This window comes from Panthera onca, chromosome C2, assembly GCF_046562875.1.
Source record: "Panthera onca isolate mPanOnc1 chromosome C2, mPanOnc1 haplotype 2, whole genome shotgun sequence".
Classification (NCBI taxonomy): domain Eukaryota; kingdom Metazoa; phylum Chordata; class Mammalia; order Carnivora; family Felidae; genus Panthera; species Panthera onca.
Window position 1 is genome coordinate 74,004,810 of NC_138347.1, and position 23,398 is coordinate 74,028,207.

The 23,398-nt window shown below is 36.5% G+C and overlaps 1 protein-coding gene across 5 annotated transcripts in view; it reads left to right on the plus strand.

Moving 5' to 3' along the window:
• The window catches only part of ATP13A3 (ATPase 13A3), an 89,529-nt gene that overhangs the window by 37,309 nt on the left and 28,822 nt on the right, over window positions 1-23,398 (plus strand). For all 5 annotated transcript variants that reach the window (XM_081796600.1, XM_081796599.1, XM_081796602.1 and 2 more), the window contains 11 exons: window positions 1,019-1,150; window positions 2,429-2,608; window positions 2,747-2,904; window positions 3,852-4,040; window positions 5,747-5,808; window positions 9,320-9,470; window positions 12,152-12,268; window positions 12,895-12,912; window positions 13,005-13,158; window positions 13,253-13,373; window positions 22,410-22,534. In XM_081796600.1, the coding sequence (XP_081652726.1) occupies window positions 1,019-1,150; window positions 2,429-2,608; window positions 2,747-2,904; window positions 3,852-4,040; window positions 5,747-5,808; window positions 9,320-9,470; window positions 12,152-12,268; window positions 12,895-12,912; window positions 13,005-13,158; window positions 13,253-13,373; window positions 22,410-22,534 (1,407 nt within the window). The remainder of the gene's footprint in view (window positions 1-1,018; window positions 1,151-2,428; window positions 2,609-2,746; window positions 2,905-3,851; window positions 4,041-5,746; window positions 5,809-9,319; window positions 9,471-12,151; window positions 12,269-12,894; window positions 12,913-13,004; window positions 13,159-13,252; window positions 13,374-22,409; window positions 22,535-23,398) is intronic.

Sequence of the window (23,398 nt, forward strand, 5' to 3'; positions counted from 1 at the left end):
AAATTTGTTTAAAATCTATCTAAAATGTTAGGACTACTTCAGGAATATTGAGAAGGCATTGAAATGTTGAGTAATAAGTAGTGGCAGTGAGAAGAAGAATAGTGTAAAAAATGCTGTTAAAATGGAAAATATACTTGGGTTGTCTGGGTGGCTTAGTCGGTTAAACATTGACTTCAGCTCGGGTCATGATCTTGAGGTTTGTGAGTTCGAGCCCCGCATTGGGCTCTGTGCTGACAGCTCAGAGCCTGGAGCCTGCTTCAGATTCTGTCTCCCTCTCCCTCTCTGCCCCTCCTTTGCTCATGCTTTGTCTGTCTCTCAAAAATAAATATTAAAAAAATAATAAAAATAAAAGAAAATACATTTAAAAATTTCAATGCTTTCTACTATTTCCAAAGCATAATTAATAGAAATTTGAGCTTATTTACCTGTCGCGGGGGATATCATGTGTTGACTCACTATCTGTTCTTTAAGAGGGCTGTTGTTATGAGTGTTGAAGTCTAGCCACCTGTTTAGTAAGAGGGGACTTGGCATCACATGTGTGCAGCTGGCATCCTATCAGGGGTCAAACTACCTGACACACTTAAACACCATGCTTTGTTAGCCTAAGGAATAATAATCTTATTTGTCTTATTTTCTTTTATTGAGATTGGCCTATTTAACTCCATTATATTTTTAACTTATTGAGGTCAGGTTACCTTCAGACAGATCTTTTATTTACTGTATTTGAATTTCAAGTTCAATGATATTCCTTTTTGTTTTTTGCATTTTTTTAAATGTTTATTTTTGAGGAGAGAGAGCTCGCGCGCACATGAGCAGTGGAAGGGCAGAGAGAGAGGGGCACAGAGGATCCAAGCAGGCTCCACACTGTCAGTACAGAGCTCCATGTGTGAGGCTTGATCTCACAAACTGAGATCATGACCTGAGCTGAAGTCAGATGCTTTACTGACTGAGCCACCCAGGTACCCCTCAAGTTAAACAATATTCTATTCAGACTTTCTTCTTCTTTCTTTAAATCCAGAGATAGAAGAGATCTTTTCTACAGACCTTGTGCCAGGAGATGTTATGGTCATTCCATTGAATGGGACAGTGATGCCTTGTGATGCAGTTCTAATTAATGGTACTTGCATTGTAAATGAAAGCATGTTAACAGGTAAAAGAAATGAGTAAAAATCAGATCAGTTTATAATGATTTTAGGATTAAGTAGTTACCGATTAAGCTATTTAACTGTTTTATTGTATCTGTAACTGTAAAATATTGTTTGTTTTCTTTACTCATGTCATGAATGTGATGGATAATGAAGATTTTTTTTTTTTTATTTGGAGGAGACTGAATTCTTCATTATACTCAGTTGTGAGACTAAATTATTATGCTGGTATTCGCTACATCTTTTGGCATACTTTTGACATGGGGAAATATTTTACAGTAAGGGAAGAGGAAATAAGTCCTTTGCCTACAGAGAATGGCAGCATATTTACTTCCCTATTTGATGTGTAATAAGTGGGAATGAAGATTTTATATTTTCCTTAAGCTGGTTGGGGCGGGGTCAGGGAGGGGAAGTAGACCTTGAAATGACTTCACTTTGGAAATTCATAATCTGAAGGTAGAACTTTATATCTTTTTATCACTTTACCTTTTTTTTTTCCTGGAAAGAAGTGATTCCTATATGTTTTCAAACTGTTAAGAGTTTTATCTTAAAACATAGTTGCACAAATATCCCTACATACTTGACACCTTTGAAACAAGAAATGTGAGTGGTACAGAGAATTAAGTTTTAATGTGAAAAAGAATTGGCAGTTTGTTGTTGTTTGAGAGAACTACCATACTACTTACTTCTTTTCTCCCTTCCCCAGAGGTCTTTTTTTCTTCCCTGCGCGCGCGCGCGTGTGTGTGTGTGTGTGTGGTGGAGGTTAGGAGTAGGTCTTCACATCTTTGTGCTTTAGGTTGCAGAGTGCTTTCCAATTCATTTTTTAAGGATAAGAGAGCAGATGCTGGGCTATGGCAGCTACCTGGTCTTCTTATCTGAAACATTACAAAATCGTTTCCAAATTATTATGACTCATAACTGACTTTGAGGAATTATTGTGGGAGACAGGACTTGATATTTTTCAACAAGGAAATTGGTAGATAGAAAGCTAATTGAATAAGCTTTGTTATCCACATAAGGTAACTCTTTTTTAATTTTGTTTTTTTAAGTAGTTCTTACACCCCTACATGGGGCTTGAACTCACAACCATGAGATCAAGAGTTACATGTTCTACTGCCTGAGCCAGCCCGGCATGCCACGCATATGAGAACTCTTAATAACTATTGAAACAGTAGTATGATAACATTTAACTTATTTAACAATTCAAGATTTGTGTGTTTGATGGTAATTTCTATGCTTTATTTATTTATTTATTTATTTATTTATTTATTTATTTTTTAAAGGAGAGAGTGTTCCAGTAACAAAGACTAATTTGCCAAATCCTTCAGTGGACATAAAAGGAATGGGAGATGAATTCTATAGTCCAGAAATACATAAACGACATACTTTGTTTTGTGGGACTACTGTAATTCAAACTCGTTTCTACACTGGAGAACTTGTCAAAGCTGTAGTAGTTAGAACAGGTAGAAAACATTTCATCTCTTCTTGCATGGTTTAGCATGTTTGATGCCTACTGAATGTTTAAAAAGAGATTTTGGGAAATAATTCTCATTTTCTTATAAAAAATACAGTCATTTTCTTCTTTAAATTTTTTTTTAAAGGATTTAGTACTTCCAAAGGACAGCTTGTTCGTTCTATATTATATCCCAAACCAACTGATTTTAAACTCTACAGAGATGCCTACTTGTTTCTACTGTGTCTTGTGGCAGTGGCTGGCATTGGGTTTATCTACACTATTATCAATAGCATTTTAAACAAGGTATGTAAATGGGACTCTTAATAGGGTTTGATTCTTAATGATCACAATTCTTAATGGCTGCTAAGGATTTGAAATGAGATGAAGAACTTAACTTTTAATTTAATTTAATTATATGACCCTAGTAGCTGTTACTTTAGAGAGTACAGATATAGAACATTTTCATCTTAGAAAGTTCTTTGGGATAGCTCTGGTTTAGGCGATCTTTTTCTTGCTCTCTTGTGACTTAAAAAAGGGAGGGTGACCACAAACTTACCAAAACCTTTATTTTCTTTTTTTTGTAACTTTTGGGATATATAGCATTCAAGTTATTTGTGAGCCCTTGTCAAACTTCTCTTTTCCATCCCTTTTGGAGATGGGCACAGTACAGTGCTTGTAGCAAGTCAGTATTTGATAGATATTGGTTGAATTTTGAAGTGTTGAAGTGTGTGGTGTGTGAAACGTGTAGAGCTCTTAAAATGAAGATTTCCTTTAAAAGTAGCTTACGTTCGGGGCGCCTGGGTGGCTCAGTCGGTTAGGCATCTGACTTCAGCTCAGGTCATGATCTCATGGTTTGTGCGTTCGAGCCCCACGTCAGGCTCTGTGCTGACACCTCAGAGCCCGGATCCTGCTTTGGATTTTCTGTCTCCTTCTCTCTGCCCCTCCCCCATTTGTGCTCTGTCTCTCAAAAATAAATAAATGTAAAAAATTAAAAATAAATTAAAATTTAAATTAAAAATAAAAAAAAGTAGCTTACATTCCATAGTCCATTGACAATTCATTGAGCTTTCTATTTTGCAGACTCAAAAGGGAAAAAAATTGTAAATACTTTTTGGATGTAAATACATACATACACACTTATATATAAAACTGAAAATGGTTTATAGATTCTTCACTAAAGAAATACACACATTAGATTAGTAAATATTTGATATTGGGGAGTCTGACATTTATTTTTGTGTTTATTGTAGGTAGAAATTGGGGTCATAATTATCGAGTCTCTGGATATCATTACCATTACTGTGCCACCTGCACTTCCAGCTGCAATGACAGCTGGTATTGTGTATGCCCAAAGAAGACTGAAAAAAATTGGTATTTTCTGTATCAGTCCTCAAAGGATAAATATCTGTGGACAGCTGAATCTTGTTTGCTTTGACAAGGTTGGTTCAGTTTTATAATCATTCTCAAAGGTTACTTTGGTAGCTTTTAAATATTTAGATTAAGGTTTTCTGTATTCTCTATTAACAAATTTGTACACATTGTATAATGTTCTTCGAATATTCCTCTTTTTCAGCTTATTTGACACATGAATCATTTTTGTACATTCTCATTGCTTTTTCAATTTTTAATACTTTGGGATTCCCCAAATCTGCAATTGTCTTATCATTCATATCCAGAATTATACCTTATAATAGTAATAAAGATGATCTGATCTTTCTTGTTTTTAACAGAGTAAGCCCATACAGATGTATTTACTGGAATTTTATTGCTATTAAGTATATATGTTTAGTTGAGGTTTGCTCTATGATTTTATTGAATATTTTTCAAAATTATTAAGGTCACTGATTTCACAATTTTATGTGAAAATGACCAGTTTTGTACACATATGAAATATTCCTTGCTTTGTCCTATAGAGAGTTTTCCTTTCCTCTGCTGAAATTAGTTTTCCTAAGAGTTTTAGGAATTAAATCTTGACCAAAAAACCTTCCATCAAGCTCTTGTTGGTAACTGATAGGATAGGAATAAGATTTTTGTGCATGATCACTATTAAAGGAAAAAATGTGAGACGTACTTTTGTTTTTAAAAAAAAGTCATATCCTGGGGCAACTGGCTGGCTCATTGGGCAGAGTGTGCAACTCTTGATCTTGGGGTCGTGAATTGAGCCCCACATTAGGCATGGAATTACTTAAAAAAAAAAAAAAAAAAAGGTCCTATCCCATGACTACATTTTATATTTATCTGTTTGGAAAATTTCACTTATGCTTGTCTTTTTTGGAAACCTTACAATTAAAATTTTTAAGCAGATAACAAAAGTAGAGGAAAGATACAAGTATAAAAAGTCCTCATTTACCCATCACTCAGCTTTGTCAGTTAATCAGCATTTTGTCATTCTTCACTTCATCTGTCCCCTCACTTTGAAGATGGCAGCATCAGACATTCTTTCACCCAATATACCTCAGTTTTATCTCTAGAAGGTGTTAAAGAAAAAATTAACTGCAGTACCATTATCTTATTCCACTTAACAAATTAACAGTTCTTTAGTATTATCTAATATCCAGTTCATATTCAGCTTTCCCTGCCTTTCTCAAAAGTATCTCAAAATTTTACAGTTTGCTTTTTCTGTCAGAATCCAAATAATGATTGCATTGGTTACAATTAATCTGTAACAATTGTTTTTCTTGCCCCTTACCCTGAATCATCTTGTTGAAGAAACCAGGTCATGTACATCTTGGATTTGGCTGATTGCTTCCTCCTGGTGTCATTTAACGTGTTCCTCTTCCTTTTTTGGTTCCCTGTGTCCTAATGTCTCCTTCCTTTGTAGGGATCCTTGATTAATTGTTGCATTGTTCTGTTTTTTTCATAATACAAGTCCATAAACATATACTTCTACGTATATGCCCTCCGCCCCCCCACAGAGGAACCATATCACAAGGAATGTTCTGTACCCTTTCCCCACTTTAACTGTTTTTCTTGGAAGTTATTTTTTATCAATATACAGAGATCTTACTAGTTTTCTTTATTTATAACTATATACTACTTTTATTATGTATATGTAGCATAGCTTTTCATGTTTTTCTTTTTTTTTTGGAGGCATTATACTTTGTATATATGTACTTTAATTAATTAATTAATTAATTTTTTTAAGACTGGAACTCTTACTGAAGATGGTTTAGATCTGTGGGGGATTCAACGAGTGGAAAATACACGGTAAATATTAGCTAGAGTTGATAATTTATTAGTTACTTCCTAATATTTTAATGTATGAGATATGCAAACATATACTGAGTAATATTACAGCTGTGTACCCACCACCACGATTAAACGGTTGATATCTTGTCATACTTGCTTCAAATCTCTTTTAAAAGATTTAAAATATTACAGATATTGCTAACATCTTAAATCTATCCCTTTCCATAGCCCTACCATCATTCTGAAGTTGTGTTCTGTTAACTGTCTTTGCATGTTTATATATTTAGTCTACAGACATCTCTCTCTCTAAACAGGACCTATTTGTAAACAAATGTATATGACTGATACAATGTACATGTGTTTTGCTGCTTTTTTTTTTTTTTTTTTTTTTTTTTTTTTGGTGCCTCTTAACATTGTTTTCAAGATTTATCCAGGTTGGTATGTATGGGGTCTAATTTACTAATCTTAACTATTGTTTGGTATTCCATGATATGATCAAATCATAATATCTGTTCTAAGGGGCAGTTTCGTCTTTTTTCTCCCTTTCCCCTTCCACTTTCACAAATGGTGCTGCAATTATAATTCTTACACACAACTCCTTGTGACCATGTAGTTGAAATTCAGTAAACAGCTTCTTGAAAATGTTGGTGCTGGGTTAGATAGTACATGCACGGCTACAGGTGTAGCAGGTACTGATCTCTAAGTGATGGTGCTCCCACTGCCTCCCTCAGTGGGTATGAGATCCTGTTGCTCCAGTTCTTGCCAGACTTGGTATTGTCAGGCTTCTCATTTTTGCCATGGACAGATATGAAATGGTCTTTCATTGTGGCTTTTTGCAGTTTCTTCATTACTTATAAAGCTGAGCTTATTTTCACATTTTTGGAGGGATGGTCATTTAGCATTCTTCTTGTATTGTCACTTTATATATTGACAATGTTTCTGTTGTGTTCTTAGTCTTACTCATTTATTTGAAGTCCTTTGTATTTATTGGGAGGTAATCTTTTTCAGTACTATGCATTGCAAAAATATTCCAGCAGTCTGTCTTGTCATTTTACTTCCTTGTTGCCTTTTGATGGCTTAGTAGTTGTATTTATGTCATTTTTCCCCCTCAGAAGTCTGTGGGATTGAAGTTTATAGAGTTTGAGAGAGTATTGTTTGGGTCATATAATTTCACAGTTGTTACATCTTCTTGGTAGTTTGTCACATTGTGACCTTATTTAATGCATCCTGCCTTAAATTCCCTTCATCTTGTATTTTTGTAGTTACATCCCACCTCTGTTACCCGAGGGTATCTTTTTCATCACTTTACTTTTTAATCTTTCTGTGCCATTGTGTTCACATTTATAATTCCAAGTAAATTGGAAATTATTTCTACCATTTCTCGCCCTAGTTCACACATTTTCTCAAATTTCTCTCTCATATTTTTGTACATTTTCTCAGAATTTATACATTTTCATCTTTTACTACTTGTCCTTAAATTATTAAGTCATAGAGTTTCAAGTTCATGGGTGTCTTTACTGGGTTTCTAGCCACCCCCTCCCCCAAGAAAGCCATGGACTGTAGGATATTTTTTTGATTATTCTCCTCCCCTCTTATTTATATGTATTTGTTGCACAGTGTTTTATGATTAGGATCTGAGTTTTATGCCATCTGCATGCTAAGATTTACCTCGGTTTATGAACATCTTTGCTAACCATTGCTTCTTATATATCCCATTCTTCTGGAATAAATCACCATCTTCTGCAGCTACATTTGTTAGTGATTCTTTTGTTTCACTATGACTTTTTTTTTGGTTTTTTTTACTTATGTTTATTTACTTATTTTTAATATGAAATTTATTGTCAAATTGGTTTCCGTACAACACCCAGTTCACTATGACTTTTGAAAAATGGCGTAGCTGTCTAGATTTCCAGGCTGTCACTTGTGTTCTCTTAGTGCTTTGAAGGTGTTATTCCATTCCTCCTGACTCCTTTTTCTTTCTGTTTTTTAGGAATCCTTCTTTATCCTTGATTTCTGCAGTTTCACCATGATCTTTTTATTTGTGTAGGACTTACTTGCTTCTTGATTCCAAAGATTTATGCTTTTCATAAATTCTGGAAATTTTTCAGCTTTTTTTTTTTTTTTTTAAATTATGACCTTTCCCCCATTCTTTGTTTTCTGTCCATCTGGGAATCCCAGACATAGGTTACATAGGAAATTGCACTTGTTTTTTTTCCAAGTCAGCCTGTCCTCCTCTCCCCCCATAGTGTCTTGTTCTTTTTGTAAGTCTTTAATTTAAAAGTGCCCTTTTTGCATTCTTTCAGATCGCCATTCTATTATCTCAAATTTATGGGATTCTAATTCTGTCTTTGTTATGTCTGTTGAGTCATGGGAATGTTTCCCAGTGCATTTTTAAATTACGGACTTATGCTTAGCAGGAATTTTCTGTGAGATTTCTTTGTGGCTGTGTTGTGGGAGCTCCTCTCTGGAGACTTTAGACTGTGCTTGGGCCAGAGTGGTATCAGTCGTGTCGGATGAGCTTTAATATTACTTTCATAACTTGAGGATCTCTGGACCAGCAGTAACATGGATTCAAACCCAGATCCTATCCTGACTGGTGTTGTGATTCAGAGTTTATACCCTAAAACCAGACCTCCTGCGTTTGAATCTTTGCTCTGCCACTTGTGTGCTGTGTAACCTTGGCAGGTTACCTAACCCTCTGTTTCAGTATCTCTTCTATGAAATGAGGATAATAAAACCTCTTCCTGTGGTGAGGAGGACATGAGTCAGATATGTTTAAAGTTATTAGAACAGTGCCTAGTGCACGGTAAATATTTTACAGATATTAATGATTTTCTTGAGCTTTGGGTGAGAGAAAAAGAGATCAGCTTATTCTTAGTTTGGATATGTAGGTAAATTATTTTCAGTTTATTGTTTTTCCAAAGATGCTCTTCAAGAGCACTGGCTATCTTGGGTGAAAGGGATCCTCTCAGTTTGAACTCCCCACTTTGTATCTGGCCAGGACTTTGTCTTCCATTCCTATATGGGAATTAAAGCCTGGGTCCTTAGCATACTGGGATGACTCCCCTCCCTTCTTCCTTCTCTCACAGGCAGTCAGCATCACTCAGGTTCATATTCCTCTGGTTTTCCTTTCCTTCCATTTCTGACACTTGAAAATTTCCTTTTCATTCTTATGAGCTTGGTTTTGCATTTAAAGATGATGTGTTACACATTCATTTTGTGTTTTTACAAAAGAGATGTATTCTTACATGCCTATAGGCAGGAATTTTAATTATTATTTAGTATCTAGTATTTTCTATATTGTTATGTCTGGCATAGGTATTCAGAATCTTAGATAAGATGGTATTTTAGTTAATGTGTAATTTACATGGAAGAAAATGTTTTTGAATGCTAAAAACTGTAGTGAAAATTAATGTGCACAGAAATGCAAACGTTTTTATTTCATTTTTTAAAATTATAAAACCTGAGTATGATTAGAATATTTATAGTCTTAGATTTATGAATCTAATTCAGTGTATTTTCTATTTAGTTTTCTTTTGCCAGAAGAAAATGTTTGCAATGAGGTATTGGTAAAGTCTCAGTTTGTTGCTTGTATGGCTACCTGTCACTCACTCACAAAGATTGAAGGAGTGCTTTCTGGTGATCCACTTGATTTGAAAATGTTTGAAGCCATTGGATGGGTAAGTTCAATATTTTAAAGCACAAGTAACTTGAAGGAAAATAATCTTGCAGCAGAAAGATGGTTTCTGCTAGTTGTTTTGATGACCAGTTCATCTTGTACCATAAAGGAACTATGTAACATTGGAGAAACATTTATAATTGTGTAAAAAAGTGTCCGTTTTATTTAAATTAACTCACTCAAACACCCTTAATAGAAGATGATCTTCTCAGGTGCCTGCTTTATGTTTATAAGAGAAAGCAGCTGTTAGCAATTGGGGTAATAGGCCCGAGTCAGAAAGATGATCTTCAACAACAATAATCTGTTGACCATAGGTGAAAAGTATAGCCCTGTGTCTTCATTGTTCCCCATGTTCTACTTTCTGTGTCCACACACACACACACACACACACACACACACAGTTTTGTTTGTTTACAGTTTGTTTGTTTTGGCATTGATCATTTTGAGTGCATGCAGTGTTTCCTGGTTACCATTTCACAGTATTGTGTCCTTTTACAGATGCAATAATAAGGTTGTTTTTAAAGTTCCTTCTGGCTTCTGAATTATTTTCTCTGGGTCAGTTTTCTTTCTCCCTCCCAACACTTAATCTTTTTCCTTCATGCCTTTTGTTTTCATGATATATCTTGATGGTACATTCATATTTAAGAATTAAGGTTTGCTTCGATAATTCTGGGTAGCTGCAGTCAGGTTTTTATCCTTGCCCGTATGTGTGTAAGTCTGTTTACTTGAGCTGTGTCTCTTCTGAATGGCAAGGCTGACCCAGGGGGAGCTCGCTGTGTGCTGAGGGTGAGTCCTCATCAGGGGGCATCCTCAGCCCAGAGCTGCAGAGCTGGCCTTGTAGGTTGCCCTCCTCACCCGTTCTGCTGACCCTCATGGTAGCAGCCTTCCCTCCTCTCAGGTAGGTCGTTCATGTCTCTAGACAGTCACCCCTGGTCTTGTGTTTTGTTTTTATTTCTGCTTAACTCAGCTATTCGGGCTGGTGAAGAATGTCCCTCCCTTGTATGTCCTCTTGTGATTATTCTGGGCTACTGTTTCTTGCACTGCTGCATTCGTCAATACAGTAATCAGTTTGCCTTTTATCTTCATGTTTGAAATCCTTCTTTTTTAATTTCCTATTTGCTTTGACAGGATTCTTTCTTTTTTTGTATTTTGTTGATTTTTTTTTGGATGTTTGTTTATTTATTTTTGAGAGAGAGAGAATATCCCAGGCAGGCTCCACGCTCTCAGTGGGACATGGAGCTCAATCCCACGAGCTGTGAGATCGTGACCTGAGCCAAAATCAAGAGCTGTACACTCAGCTGATTGTGCCACCCAGGTGCTCCTGTTTTGTTAATGTTTTGAAAGAGGCAGATGGATGTGTGCATTAGTGTTTGTCCATCTTCTGATAGCCCACAATAAATATTTGTCAAATCTAATTCCCAAAAGGCCTTTAGAGGATAATTTATGAGAGTAAAGCAAAATAAGACTGGTTCATCTTTGATGTTCTCTAAAACTTCTCTCTAGATGAACAGATTTTCAGTAGACTTAGTGTTCTGTTTGTGCATCTTTTAAAAATGGGTTAAATAAGTAAGTTTGTATAATAGCATGTTCCGTTGACACTGAGATGTCTTGATGCTTGATCTTATCACAAACTATCAATGGAATATTTCCACATAACCAGTCACTGCTGTTATTTGATGTGATCGATGCCATATAAGAACATCCCAATTTCAGAGATGTTAAAATGTACCTTAGAATTGTAGAAAATTGGCTTATTGGGCACAGTGCCCTTCCCCATCATTTTCCCATCGATTCCTTCACTTTGAGTCTAATTAATTTATTTTTTCTTGGGTATGTGTACTTCATACAAGTTTTTGTTGGAATTATTTCACCAAAAATAAGTGTTTTTAAATTAAATTTCAAGCACTTAGGGTTAGTAGTATCTTAACCAGAAATGTTCACTCTGAAACACTAAACTCAAGTCTTTGTACCTCAATGTGTGCTTCATCTGGTGGTTCTCCTAATTGTATCTGAGCTCCATATACTTCACAATTTTTTTTTTTTTTTTACATTTATCTATTTTTGAGAAACGGGGTGAAACAAAGCGTGAGCAGGGGAGGGGCAGAGAGAGAAGGAGACACAGAATCTGAAGCAGGCTCCACACTCTGAGCAAGTGGTCAGCACAGAGCCTGATGCGGGGCTCGAACACACAAACTGTGAGATCATGACCTGAGCCAAAGTCGGGTGCTCAACCAACTGAGCCACCCAGGCACCCCTGAGCTCCATATACTTTTGAATCCTCTCCTGTTAGCAGAAAAGAACCCTTGGATGATAGACTGAACATTTTTGGAACTGCAAGAATCTTCTATTTTTTTGCAGGAATAGTCTCTAAATCCTACGACAAGTCTTAGTTTTAGGAGCAAAATGAGAAAGATTTTCTCGTTTCTTTATTCCACTTCTCATCTCTGCTTCCCATCTCCCATGGATTGCCAGGACTTTAACTTTGTTTAAAATACATACAAGTTTACTTATACTAACATAAATATAAGTATGCTAATATATTAGTGGTCTAGTAGTGCTCGTTTATTCTTTGGGTACTGACTTTGTTGTCGTTATTACTGAAGATAGCTGTAATGTTTCTTTTAAAAGTAGAACCAGTGAATTGAATTTTATGAAGTAATGTGTTGAATATTTTCCTTTCAGATTCTGGAAGAAGCAACTGAAGAGGAAACGGCACTTCATAATCGAATTATGCCCACTGTGGTTCGTCCTCCAAAACAGCTGCTTCCTGAATCTACACATGCGGGAAACCAAGAAATGGTGCGAAATCACGTTAAGTTGGATAATACTTAACTTAATACTTAAGTTAATACTTAACTGTTAACGTTCATGTTCAGTCCTCATTTTGAACTCTTGCTAGAAGATGAAGTCACATGTCCTTTATTTAATTCTTAGGCAGATATGAATATTTTAGCTGCATTTATCCAAAACTACACATCTGGTGTGTGTCGCAGGCACTCTGTGTAAGACATTGAGATGTAATTCTAATTACCATTACTTTTCCTTACTATTTATTGAACAACTTAGGCCTTGTGATTTAAACAGTGATTAATCCTTTAAATTCCTATGATTTAGCAGAAAGAATATGTGAATGGCTTTATTTTTAGGTGAATTTTAAAATATGTTTCCCCTTAGTTTATTTTTAGTACTTAATATGTTAATATTTTAGGATAACAAAGTATTTGAAAATATTTAAGCACACATTAAAAAAAGAGATAGTAGAGAAGCAATCTTGAAACCTGACTTTGAAATACTCAAAGCTCTTTGCTATTTTTTAGATAATGTTTTGTGCATGTATAAAGTTTTTGTTTTTTTTTTTTAATAACTTGAGTATGTTGATGAATCTAATATGTGCTATTTCTTTATTCTCTTTGTTTTATTTTTAGGAGCTGTTCGAACTTCCAGTAAGTGAAGAATGTTTACTTGTTACTTAAGGATATGTGTTTTAATTCCAAAAAAATAACAAATGCTTTGTGCATCTTTTGAAATCATACAGGCTATTTATGAGATAGGAATTGTTCGTCAGTTTCCGTTTTCTTCTGCTTTGCAACGTATGAGTGTGGTTGCAAGGGTGCTAGGGGATAAGAAGATGGATGCCTACATGAAGGGAGCACCTGAGATCATTGCTAGTCTTTGTAAACCTGAAACAGGTAAGAAATCAACTAGGCTTTGAATGAAATTGTTATTTGTGTAAGCTTGTAGTTGCAATTTTAACAATGGCGTTTATTTTTTCCTTTTTAAAAGTTCCTACTGATTTTGAAAAAGTTCTAGAAGATTACACTAAACAGGGCTTCCGCGTAATTGCTCTTGCACACAGAAAATTGGAATCAAAACTGACTTGGCATAAAGTACAGAATATTAGCAGGTAAGGTGGATGAACAGTCATTCTACAGCTTTTCCGGTAATGTATAGTTTATATGTCATGTACAATAATTTATATGTTGTGAGTAGGTATTAAATATTTATTTTTTATTTAAATCCAAGTTAGTTAATATAGAATGTAATAGTGTTTTCATAAATAGAATTTAGTGATTCATCACTTAACATATAACACGCAGTGCTCATCCCAACAAGTGCCTTTCTTAATGCCCATCGCGCATTTAGTCCACCCCCCCCCCACAACTCCTCCAGCAACCTCTATTTGTTCTTTATATTTAAGAGTCTTGTATGATTTGTCTCCCTGTTTTTATATTATTTTTGCTTCCCTTCCCTTATGTTCATCTGTTTTGTATCTTTAATTCCACACATGCAGAAGTCCCATATTTGTCCTCTGACTTATTTCGCTTAGCATAATATACTCTAGTTCTATCCACATTGTTGCAAATGGCATGATTTCATTCTTTTTAATCGAGTAATACTCCATTGTATATATATGCTACATCTTCTTTATCCATTCATCTGTTGATGGACATTTGGGCTCTTTCCATACTTGGCTATTGTCGATAATGCTGCTATAAACATTGGAGTGCATGTGCCCCTTTGAAACAGCACACCTGTGTTCTTCGGATAAACACCTAGTAGTGCAAGTGCTGGATCATAGGGTAGTTCTATTTGTAATTTTTGAGGAATCTCCATACTGTTTTTCAGAGTGGCTGCACCAGTTTGCATTCCCACCAGCAAAGGGTTCCTTTTTCTCCGCATCCTCGCCAACATCTGTTGTTGCCTGAGTTGTTGATTTTAGACATTCTGACAGGTGTGAGTTGGTATCTCACTGTGGTTTGGATTTGTATTTCCCTGATGATGAGTGATGTTAAGCATTTTTTTCATGTGTCGGTTGGCCATCTGGATGTCTTTGGAGAAATGTCTATTTGTGTCTTTTGCCTGTTTCTTCACTGGATTATTTGTTTTTTGGGTGTTGAGTTTGATAAGTTCTTTATAGATTTTAGATACTGACACTTTATCTGATATGTCATTTGCAAATATCTTCTCCCATTCAGTTGGTGACCTTTTAGTTTTGCTGATTGTTTCCTTTACTGTGCAGAGGCTTTTCATCTTAATGAGGTCCCAGTAGTTCATTTTTGCTTTTGTTTCCCTTGCCTCTGGAGATGTGTTGAGTAAGAAGTTGCTGTGGCTGAAGTCAAAGAGGTTTTTGCCTGCTTTCTCCTCGAGGATTTTGATGACTTCCTGTCTTACGTTTAAGTCTTTCATCCTTTTTGAGTTTATTTTTGTGTATGGTGTAAGAAAGTGGTCCGGGTTCATTCTTCTGCATGTCGCTGTCCAGTTTTCCCAGCACCACTTGCTGAAGAGACTGTCTTTATTCCATTGGATATTCTTTCCTGCTTTGTCAAAGATTAGTTGGCCATACGTTTGTGGGTCCATTTCTGGGTTCTCTGTTGTGTTTCATTGATCTGTGTGTCTGTTTTTGTGCCAGTGTTATACTGTCTTGATGACTACAGTTTTGTAATACATTTGAAGTCTGGGATTGTGATGCCTCCAGCTTTGGTTTTCTTTTTCAGGATTGCTTTGGCTATTTGGGGTCTTTTCTGATTCCATACAAATTTTAGGATTGTTCTAGCTCTGTGAAGAATGAGGGTGTTATTTTGATAGGGATTATATTGAATATGCAGATTGCTTTGGGTAGTATTGATATTTTAACAATATTTTTTTGTTCTTCCAGTCTGTGAGCATGGAATGTTTTTTCCATTTTTTGTGTCTTTGATTTCTTTCATAAGATTTCTATAGTTTTCAGTGAATAGCTTTTTCACCTCTTTGGCTAGGTTTATTCCTAGGTATTTTATGGTTTTTGGTACAATTGTAAACAGTATCAATTCCTTGATTTCTCTTTCTGCTACTTCATTATTGGTGTATGGGAATGCAACTGATTTCTGTGCATTATTAATATATCCTGCAACTTTGCTGAATTCATGGATCAGTTCAAGCAGTTTTTTTGGTGGAGTCTTTTGGGTTTTCCAATAGAGTGTCATGTCATCTGTGATGAGAAAGTTTAACTTCCTCCTTGCCAGTGTGTGCCTTTTCTTTTTGTTGTCTGATTGCTGAGGCTAGGACTTCCAGTACTGTGTTGAACAGCAGTGGTAAGATTGGACATCCCTGTCATGTTCCTGACCTTAGGGGGAAGCTTTCACTTTTCCCCCATTGAGGATGATATTAGCTGTGGTCTTTCATATATGGCCTTTATGATGTTGAGGTATGATCCTTGTAACGCTACGTTCTTGAGATTTTTTTTATCAAGAAAGGATGCTATATTTTGTCAAAATGCTTTCTCTGCATCTACTGAGAGAATCATGTGGTTCTTATCCTTTCTTTTATTAATGTGATGTATTACATTGATTGATTTACAGATATTGAACCACCCCTACAGCCCAGAAATAAATCCCACTTGATCATGGTGAAGAATTTTTTAATATATTGTTGGATTTGATTTGCTGGTATCTTCTTGAGAATTTTTGCATCCATGTTCATAGGGAAATTGGTCTGTAATTCTCCTTTTTAGTGGAGTCTTTGTCTGGTTTTGGATCAAGGTAATGCTGGTTTCGTAGAATGAGTTTGGAAGTTTTCCTTCCATTTCTATTTTTTGGAACAGCTTCAGGAGAATAGGTATTAACTCTCCTTTAAATGTTTGGTAGAATTCCCCTGGGAGGCCATCTGGCCCCGGACTCTTGTTTGTGGGAGATTTTTGATTATTGATTCAGTTTCTTTACTGGTTATGGGTCTGTTGCAATTTTCTATTTCTTCCTATTTCAGTTTTGGTAGCTTATATGTTTCTAGGAATTTATCCATTTCTTCCAGATTGCCCAGTTTGTTGGCATATAATTTCTCATAATATTCTCTTGTTATTTGTATTTCTGAGGTGTTGGTTGTGATCTCTATTCTTTCATTCATGATTTTATTTATTTGGGTCCTTTCCTTTTCCTTTTTAATCAATCTGGCTACGGGTTTATCAATTTTGTTCATTCTTTTAGAGAACCAGCTCCTGGTTTCATTGTTCTGTTCTACTATAATTATTCTTCTTTTTTTCTTTCAATATCATTGATTTCTGCTTTAATCTTTATTATTTCCCTTCTTGCGCTCACTTTGGCTTTGTCTGCTGTTCTTTTTCCAGCTCCTTTAGGTGTAAGTGTAGATTGTGTATTTGAGACCTTTTCTTCCTTCTTTAGGAAGGCCTGGATTGCTATATACATCCCTCTTATCTCCTTTGCTGCATCCCAGAGATTTTGGGCTGTCATGTTTTCATTTTCATTGGCTTCCATGTACTTTTTATTTTTAATTAAAAAATTTTTTTAACCTTTATTTATTTTTGAGAGAGATGGGGGGCGGAGAGAGAGAGAGAGAGAGAGAGAGCGAGCAAGCAGGGGAGGGGCAGAGAGACTGAGACACAGAATCGAAGCAAGCTCCAGGCTCTGAGCTGTCAGCACAGAACCCAATGCAGGGCTTGAACTCATGGGTCTTGTGATCATGACCTGAGCCAAAGTTGGACGCTTAACCAACTGAGCCACCCTGGCACCCTGGCTTCTATGTACTTTTTAATTTCCTCTTTAATTTCTTGTTTAACCCATTCATTCTGTAGTAGGATGTTCTTTAGTCTCCAAGTATTCATAGTCTTTCCGAATTTTTTCTTGTGGTTGATTTCGAGTTTCATAGCATTGTGGTCTGAAAATATGCAAGGTGTGATCTCTGTCTTTTTGTACTTGTTGAGGGCTGATTTGTGTCCCAGTATGTGATCCTTTCTGGAGAATGTTCCACGTGCACTCAAAAAGAAAGTATTCTGCTTTAGGATGAAATGTTCTGAATATATCTGTTAAGTCCATTCAGTCTAGTGTGTCATTCAAAGCCATTGTTCCTTGTTGACTTTCTGCTCAGATGATCTGTCCATTGCTGTAAGAAGGGTGTTGGAAGTCCCCTACTATTATGGTATCGTTATCAATGAGTTTCTTTAGGTTTGGGATTAATTGACTTATATATTTGGGTGCTTCCACGTTGGGGACATAAATATTTACAATTGTTAGATCTTCTTGGTGGATAGACCCCTTAATTATGACATAATGCCCTTCGTCATCTCTTGTTACAGTCTTTATTTTAAAATCTAGTTTGTCTGATAGAAGTATGGCTACTCTGGCTTTCTTTTGATGACCATTAGCATGATAGCTGGTTCTTCATCTCCTTATTTTCAAACTTCATGTGACTTTGGGTCTAAAATAGGTCTCTTGTAAGCAGTATATAGATCTCACCGACCTGCTATCAAGCACCCCTCCTTTGTCTCAGGCCTCCATCCACTCCCTGCCTCTACCCTGTCTGTGTCCAAGCCATTTGCCTGTCAGGCAGCACCTCCTTCCAGAGTTTTATCTCAGATGGGGTTGTGTTTCAAAACCCCACGCTTCATACACCACCACCACCACCACCATCACTACCACCAATACCCCCACCCCTGCCCTTCCCTGGCCTGGAGCCACGCTGACTCTTTGGGGGAGGGTCTCACTGAGCAATGGCTGTGTGCCTGCTTGCCCCAGAAAACATTTGTGGGATAGTGCAGTGGCAGAGGTTTAGAGATTGTGGCTGATCAGAACACACAGCCAGAGCCAGGGTTTGCTGTACTCTGGTGTCTCTGTCTCAGTACCAGCAAATGTGACTGCTCTCTGGGGTCCTCTGGGACCTTTGCCTTTGTGAAGGTTGTATGGCCTCTACTAAATGCTCTCCAAGCAAGGGAACCACTTCTCCCCGTGTGGCACACCGACCCCTCAGACCCTGCTGCCTACTCCTGGTGATTTGCCCTGCTTCCTCACCAGAGCACCACCAGGCACTGAGCTCCACTGTTCAATCCTGGTGGTATTGAAACCCTCTCCTTTCTTCCTGTCAGTGGTTTTGGCGGACAGATTTCTTGTTCAGTTTCCTGTGAGTGTTTTCACGCTTTCTCTCTCTCCAGCTACTTTCAGGGGAGTGTTTTTCCTACACTCTCCTGATGTGCCGCACACTCCCCCTTTCTTTTTCCTTTCTCTGCAAAAATAGCTCCCTACCCTCTGTGGCTTTTCTCTTTCTCAGTTCGCCTGTCCACACTGTGTACCTGCCGAGTTCTGTGGCTCAAGTTATGCAGATTGTTGTGTTAATCCTCAGATCAATTTCCTGGGTGTGCAAAATGGTTTGGTGCTGATCTAGCTGTGTTTCAGGGACGAGACAAGCTGAGGATCTCCATGCTGCTTAGCCATCTTTCCAAAAACCCTATTAAATATTTATTGAATGTATGGAACTGTACCTTATGCAGTGTTTGTTTTAGGTGATTGAGATACAAGTACAAATCTTTGAAACACTTCTCAGTTTGTTAAATATTTATTTAGTGCCTGCTATGTGTCAGGTATGTTTTAGGAACATAATTATGTTTGAAAACATAAACATAATTCTATAGTAGTTTGTTTTTCCCAAATAAAATACTTGGTTTTGCCCAGTTGTTTGAACCAAGTATTATTTTGGCCAGAGTAGCATGAGTCCTAATAACTAATTACCACCATTCCCCACCTCCCTGCTTCCAAAGGTCGAATGACATAACCATCATCACGTTTACTTTTCTCCAGTCTTTTCCACTCTTTAATTTGTGTTTCATAGTGCCTCCAGAGAGCTTTTTAACACACCGGTCTCTAGTTGGAATTCTTTTTTTTTTTTTTTTTTTTTAATGTATATTATTTTATTTTTGAAAGAGACAGAGCACAAGCATGGGAGAGGCAGAGAGAGAGGAAGACACAGATTCCAAAGTGAGCTGCAGGCTCTGAACTGTCAGCACAGAGCCCAACATGGGACTCAAACCCACGAACCGAGAGATCCTGAGCCGAAGTCAGACACTTAATTGACTGAGCTGTCCAGGTGCTCCTCTAGTTGGAATTCTTATAAATGGCTTCCCATCATCTACTGGAAGAGTTTACTGTTAGGAAAATGTATCAGGAAAGAAAGAAAACAAAACACGCAACACTTAATTTGAAAAAAAAAAAAAAAAAAAAAAAGGATGAATTACACAAGCAGATAAGAATCAGAAAAGGGCATACAAATGGCCGATGAACACGTGAAAAGGGTAGTACACTTTATTTAGTTCTTTGAGGAACTATAAAATAAAACCACAGTGAGACATCACTTCACTCCTAAGGTTGGAAAAGTTGAAAATTTTGACAATACCAAATGTTAGTGATGTCTTGGGAAAATTTTAACAACATACTGCTACTACACTATTGTAGATTCATAATAAACATGTGTAGTACCTATCAAAATTTGAATTTGCTTACACAGTTTGACCCAGCAAGTGCGGTTCTAAGAATCCAGATTAAAGAGCTATTTCTGTGTGTGCATAAGGGTCCTGTTTAAATAGTGCAAATAACATAATACCCATAGGGCAATGGCTAAACTATGGGCTGTTAACATTGCTGTTAATAACAACTCCTCCTGCTGTCAAAGTAGAGCATTCCTATAAAATCGTTCCTAAGCTGAAATGGCTTAAAGTGAAGAAACAGTTACAATTAATGTATGTGGAAAAATTTTTGCTTCCAGACGCCAAAAATAATCTCTTTGAAGCTTTTCTTATAGCGTAGGACACATCTTGCTAATTCAGGCACAGAATAAATCAAGGTAGAGTAAGAAGCTCACAGACACATTTCAAAACTATGCGGCTTGATGCTGAGATGCAGATTATAATCCCCAGGGAAGGAACTGGGGGCACCTCTCTCTCTGCGTGGAAGTGCGCTGCTTCTAAAATGGCTTGCTGCAAAACACATGTTGGACGCTCTATTTGCCTCTTACTTTTTTTTCTCGAAAGCAAAACATCTTCAGGTTTCTTTTGGTTAGTGAAAATGAGTAACGTAGGCCTTTCGTAAAAGTGAAATGGCCTAATGTGAACTTTGAAAAAGTGGGAGATCCCTGTATCTCAGGCACACTAAGTGAAAAGAGTAGGATGGTGTTTATATTTGTTGTGCAATCCTGTTTTACCGAATGAGAACTAAGGAGTGGAGTGGCTAGCCCAATAACTAAAAGGAAAAACGGCGTTAGGAATTCTGCCTATTGAAACAATATTTGGGGGTGAAGCATGTTTAAGCATGAACGTTTCAAAAAAAAAAAGAAAAGCATTAGCCAGATCTGATGGATATGCATGGTTGGGAGCTACACATGTACAATGTTACGTTCTAATTCTGGTGAAGGGCACGTTAGGCTCTTTCTCTACAGCTTCACCTTTTGCTGGGACCTTTAAAACTACTGATTTGTCTGTAGTTCTTAAGCCTGTCATATTCAGACATCATTGCGTGCCCTTGAGTAGGCTGTTCCTTCTGCCCAGGATATCCTGTCCCTGTTTTTCTCTTTCTCTACTCTCCTTTCACTTGCTTCAACCAAGACCCTCTCTGTATTTCCATCTTATCTTACAAGAGCAGGTTTTGACATTTCTCTCATAGCTTGAACCTTTCTATCTTGAGTTGAATATTGGATTATTCATTTATTAGAGAACAATATTGCCATGACCTGTATCATTCGTTGGAGAGTAAGGAAACCAGTAGCAGCCAGAACCTAGCAGATCATGGGAACACAGCTTGTAGTGCTTTGACCCCAGAGTTTTCACGTCAGTACAACTGTGCTCTTTGAAATGCATTTTCAGGCTTCAAGGCTTATTTTTCCTATCACCACCAGCAGTGTCATTTGTATTGCTTCTTAACTGTTCTTTGATACCTTTACCACCCATAGATAAATATAAATTATATTTCAGAGTGTTTTATGTTTTAGAGCTATGTGCTTAAAGCACCTTTATTGAATTTTGTGTAGAAAAACCAGTTGGTTATTGCCAGTCTGAAATTTTGGTTCCTAATCTCAGCCTTCTTTCTCCATTGAAAAAAAACAAAAACAAAACAAAACCTATTTCTGTGATACGGTTCTGGTAGTTTGAAATTTCTTAAGAATGCATCCATTTCCATGATAATGCACATGTTATTTTTGCATGCATCTCATTGCTTGCATGTCTGTTTTCTCTCTCTCTCTCTCTCATACACACACACACACAAACACACACACACCACAACAAAAAAAACGCCTTGAAGAGTACAGATCATACCTTTTCATCTTTGACCTTCCAATGACCGGTAGTACTACTTGGTACAGAGTGGATACTCAACTTTTGAAGGAATTGTGTCCTGATAACTATTGAATATTTGTAAATATTCTCAGAGACCCATTTCCGGGGCCCAAATAGATCTCATTGTCAGACTGCTAATAGGTTTAATATCACACTTCTAGAATCAAGAATTTGATCAAAGGGCACATGGGTGGCTCAATCAGTTAAGCATCTGACTCTTGATTTTGGCTCAGGTCATGATCTCACAGTTCATGAAATCGAGCCCTGAGTTGGGCTCTGCTCACAGTGTGGAGCCTGCTTTGGATTCTCTTTCTCTCTCTCTCTCTCTCTCTCTCTCTCTGCTTGCATGTGCTATCTCGTTCTCTCTCAAAATAAATAAACTTGAAAGAATTTGATCAAGACTTTTCTAAAATTCTTCAAAGACTTGATCATAATACAATATAACCATTGAATGTGCTTATAGTCAAATTTTTTCCTTTTCTCTGGACATTTAAGTTAGGGTATGTCGCGTGGAGGTGGGGACAGTAAAGCATAGATTTATTTATGCTTATTCATTTTGCAGGTGGAATATAAGATGAACATTCCTTAGTACTACAAGTGTTTAGTATCTTACAAAGATAACATTTCCAAATTATCCTTATTCTCACATTTCCAAAGATGAAATTTAATTTCATTTATATCTCTTGGGAATTGTTTTTCCAGATATAAGTTTGAGATATTGAACTCAAACATATTTATGCTTTATTCAACATACAAAATGGTTTGATGTACAATTTATGGGTATTTTATATTGCTTTATCAGTATAAAGAGAACAGATACTGTTTCATTACGTGTTAAAATTTCTTTTTCTGCAGAGATGTCATTGAAAACAACATGGATTTTATGGGATTAATTATAATGCAGAACAAATTAAAGCAAGAAACCCCTGGAGTACTTGAAGATTTGCATAAAGCCAACATTCGCACGGTCATGGTCACAGGTTAGATTTTATAAAAGGACACAGGAAAAATTGAGTGTGACTCTTAGAGTTCAAGTTATATAATGTGGTGGAATGACCAGATAGTTATAAAAGCACATAGTGGCTTCATCCTCCCATGCCCCATCTCAGCTCAGAATATTCTTCAAAGTTATAACTTTGCAATACTCTTTTAAGGGCTAGCAAATTCTATTTATAGAAACAGTAAAATGGTGAAGGGCATACTGTAAAAATTTAGATACTGCTCCTTTTTTGTTACCTCTCTTTAATAATACATTATAGCAGTTATTATATCTTGTGCTATTTGCAGGTTTGTTTTCCCTATTAGAATATACGATTCTAGAGGGTGAAGACAATGTTTTGTTCATTTTGGGGTCTTCTGCAATTTTTAAAACTGCGCCAGATGCATGAAAAATGATTAACAGATATTTGTTAGAATTACATTTTGATGTATAAGAGTATGTTCGTTATCATTGCTTGAATGCATACTAGTGAAGATAGCCATTGTTTGATTTGTTTGTGATTTTTGACTATTCTAAGTGATTCTCCTGGTATTATGCTGTTGATAAATATTATGTAATTCCCATTCCTTAGCTTTGTGAAACTCTGGCAGCTCCTAAGTGTTTTTTCTTAGTAAATAATCATAATTAAGGTAGTCACTTTATGGCTTTATATATTCACTAAGCCTTCTATGGAAAGGGCATGTGTACATTTTTGTTTTGTTTTGTTTTAGACTCTGAGATCCATCCAATAGTATACTTATTACTATGTAGCTCAAGTAGATACATTTATTAGCATCCCAGCAATTCCTTGCTTCTAATGATTCCTCCTTGAAAGCACTTTCCTCTTTCTCTGCTGTGACAAACT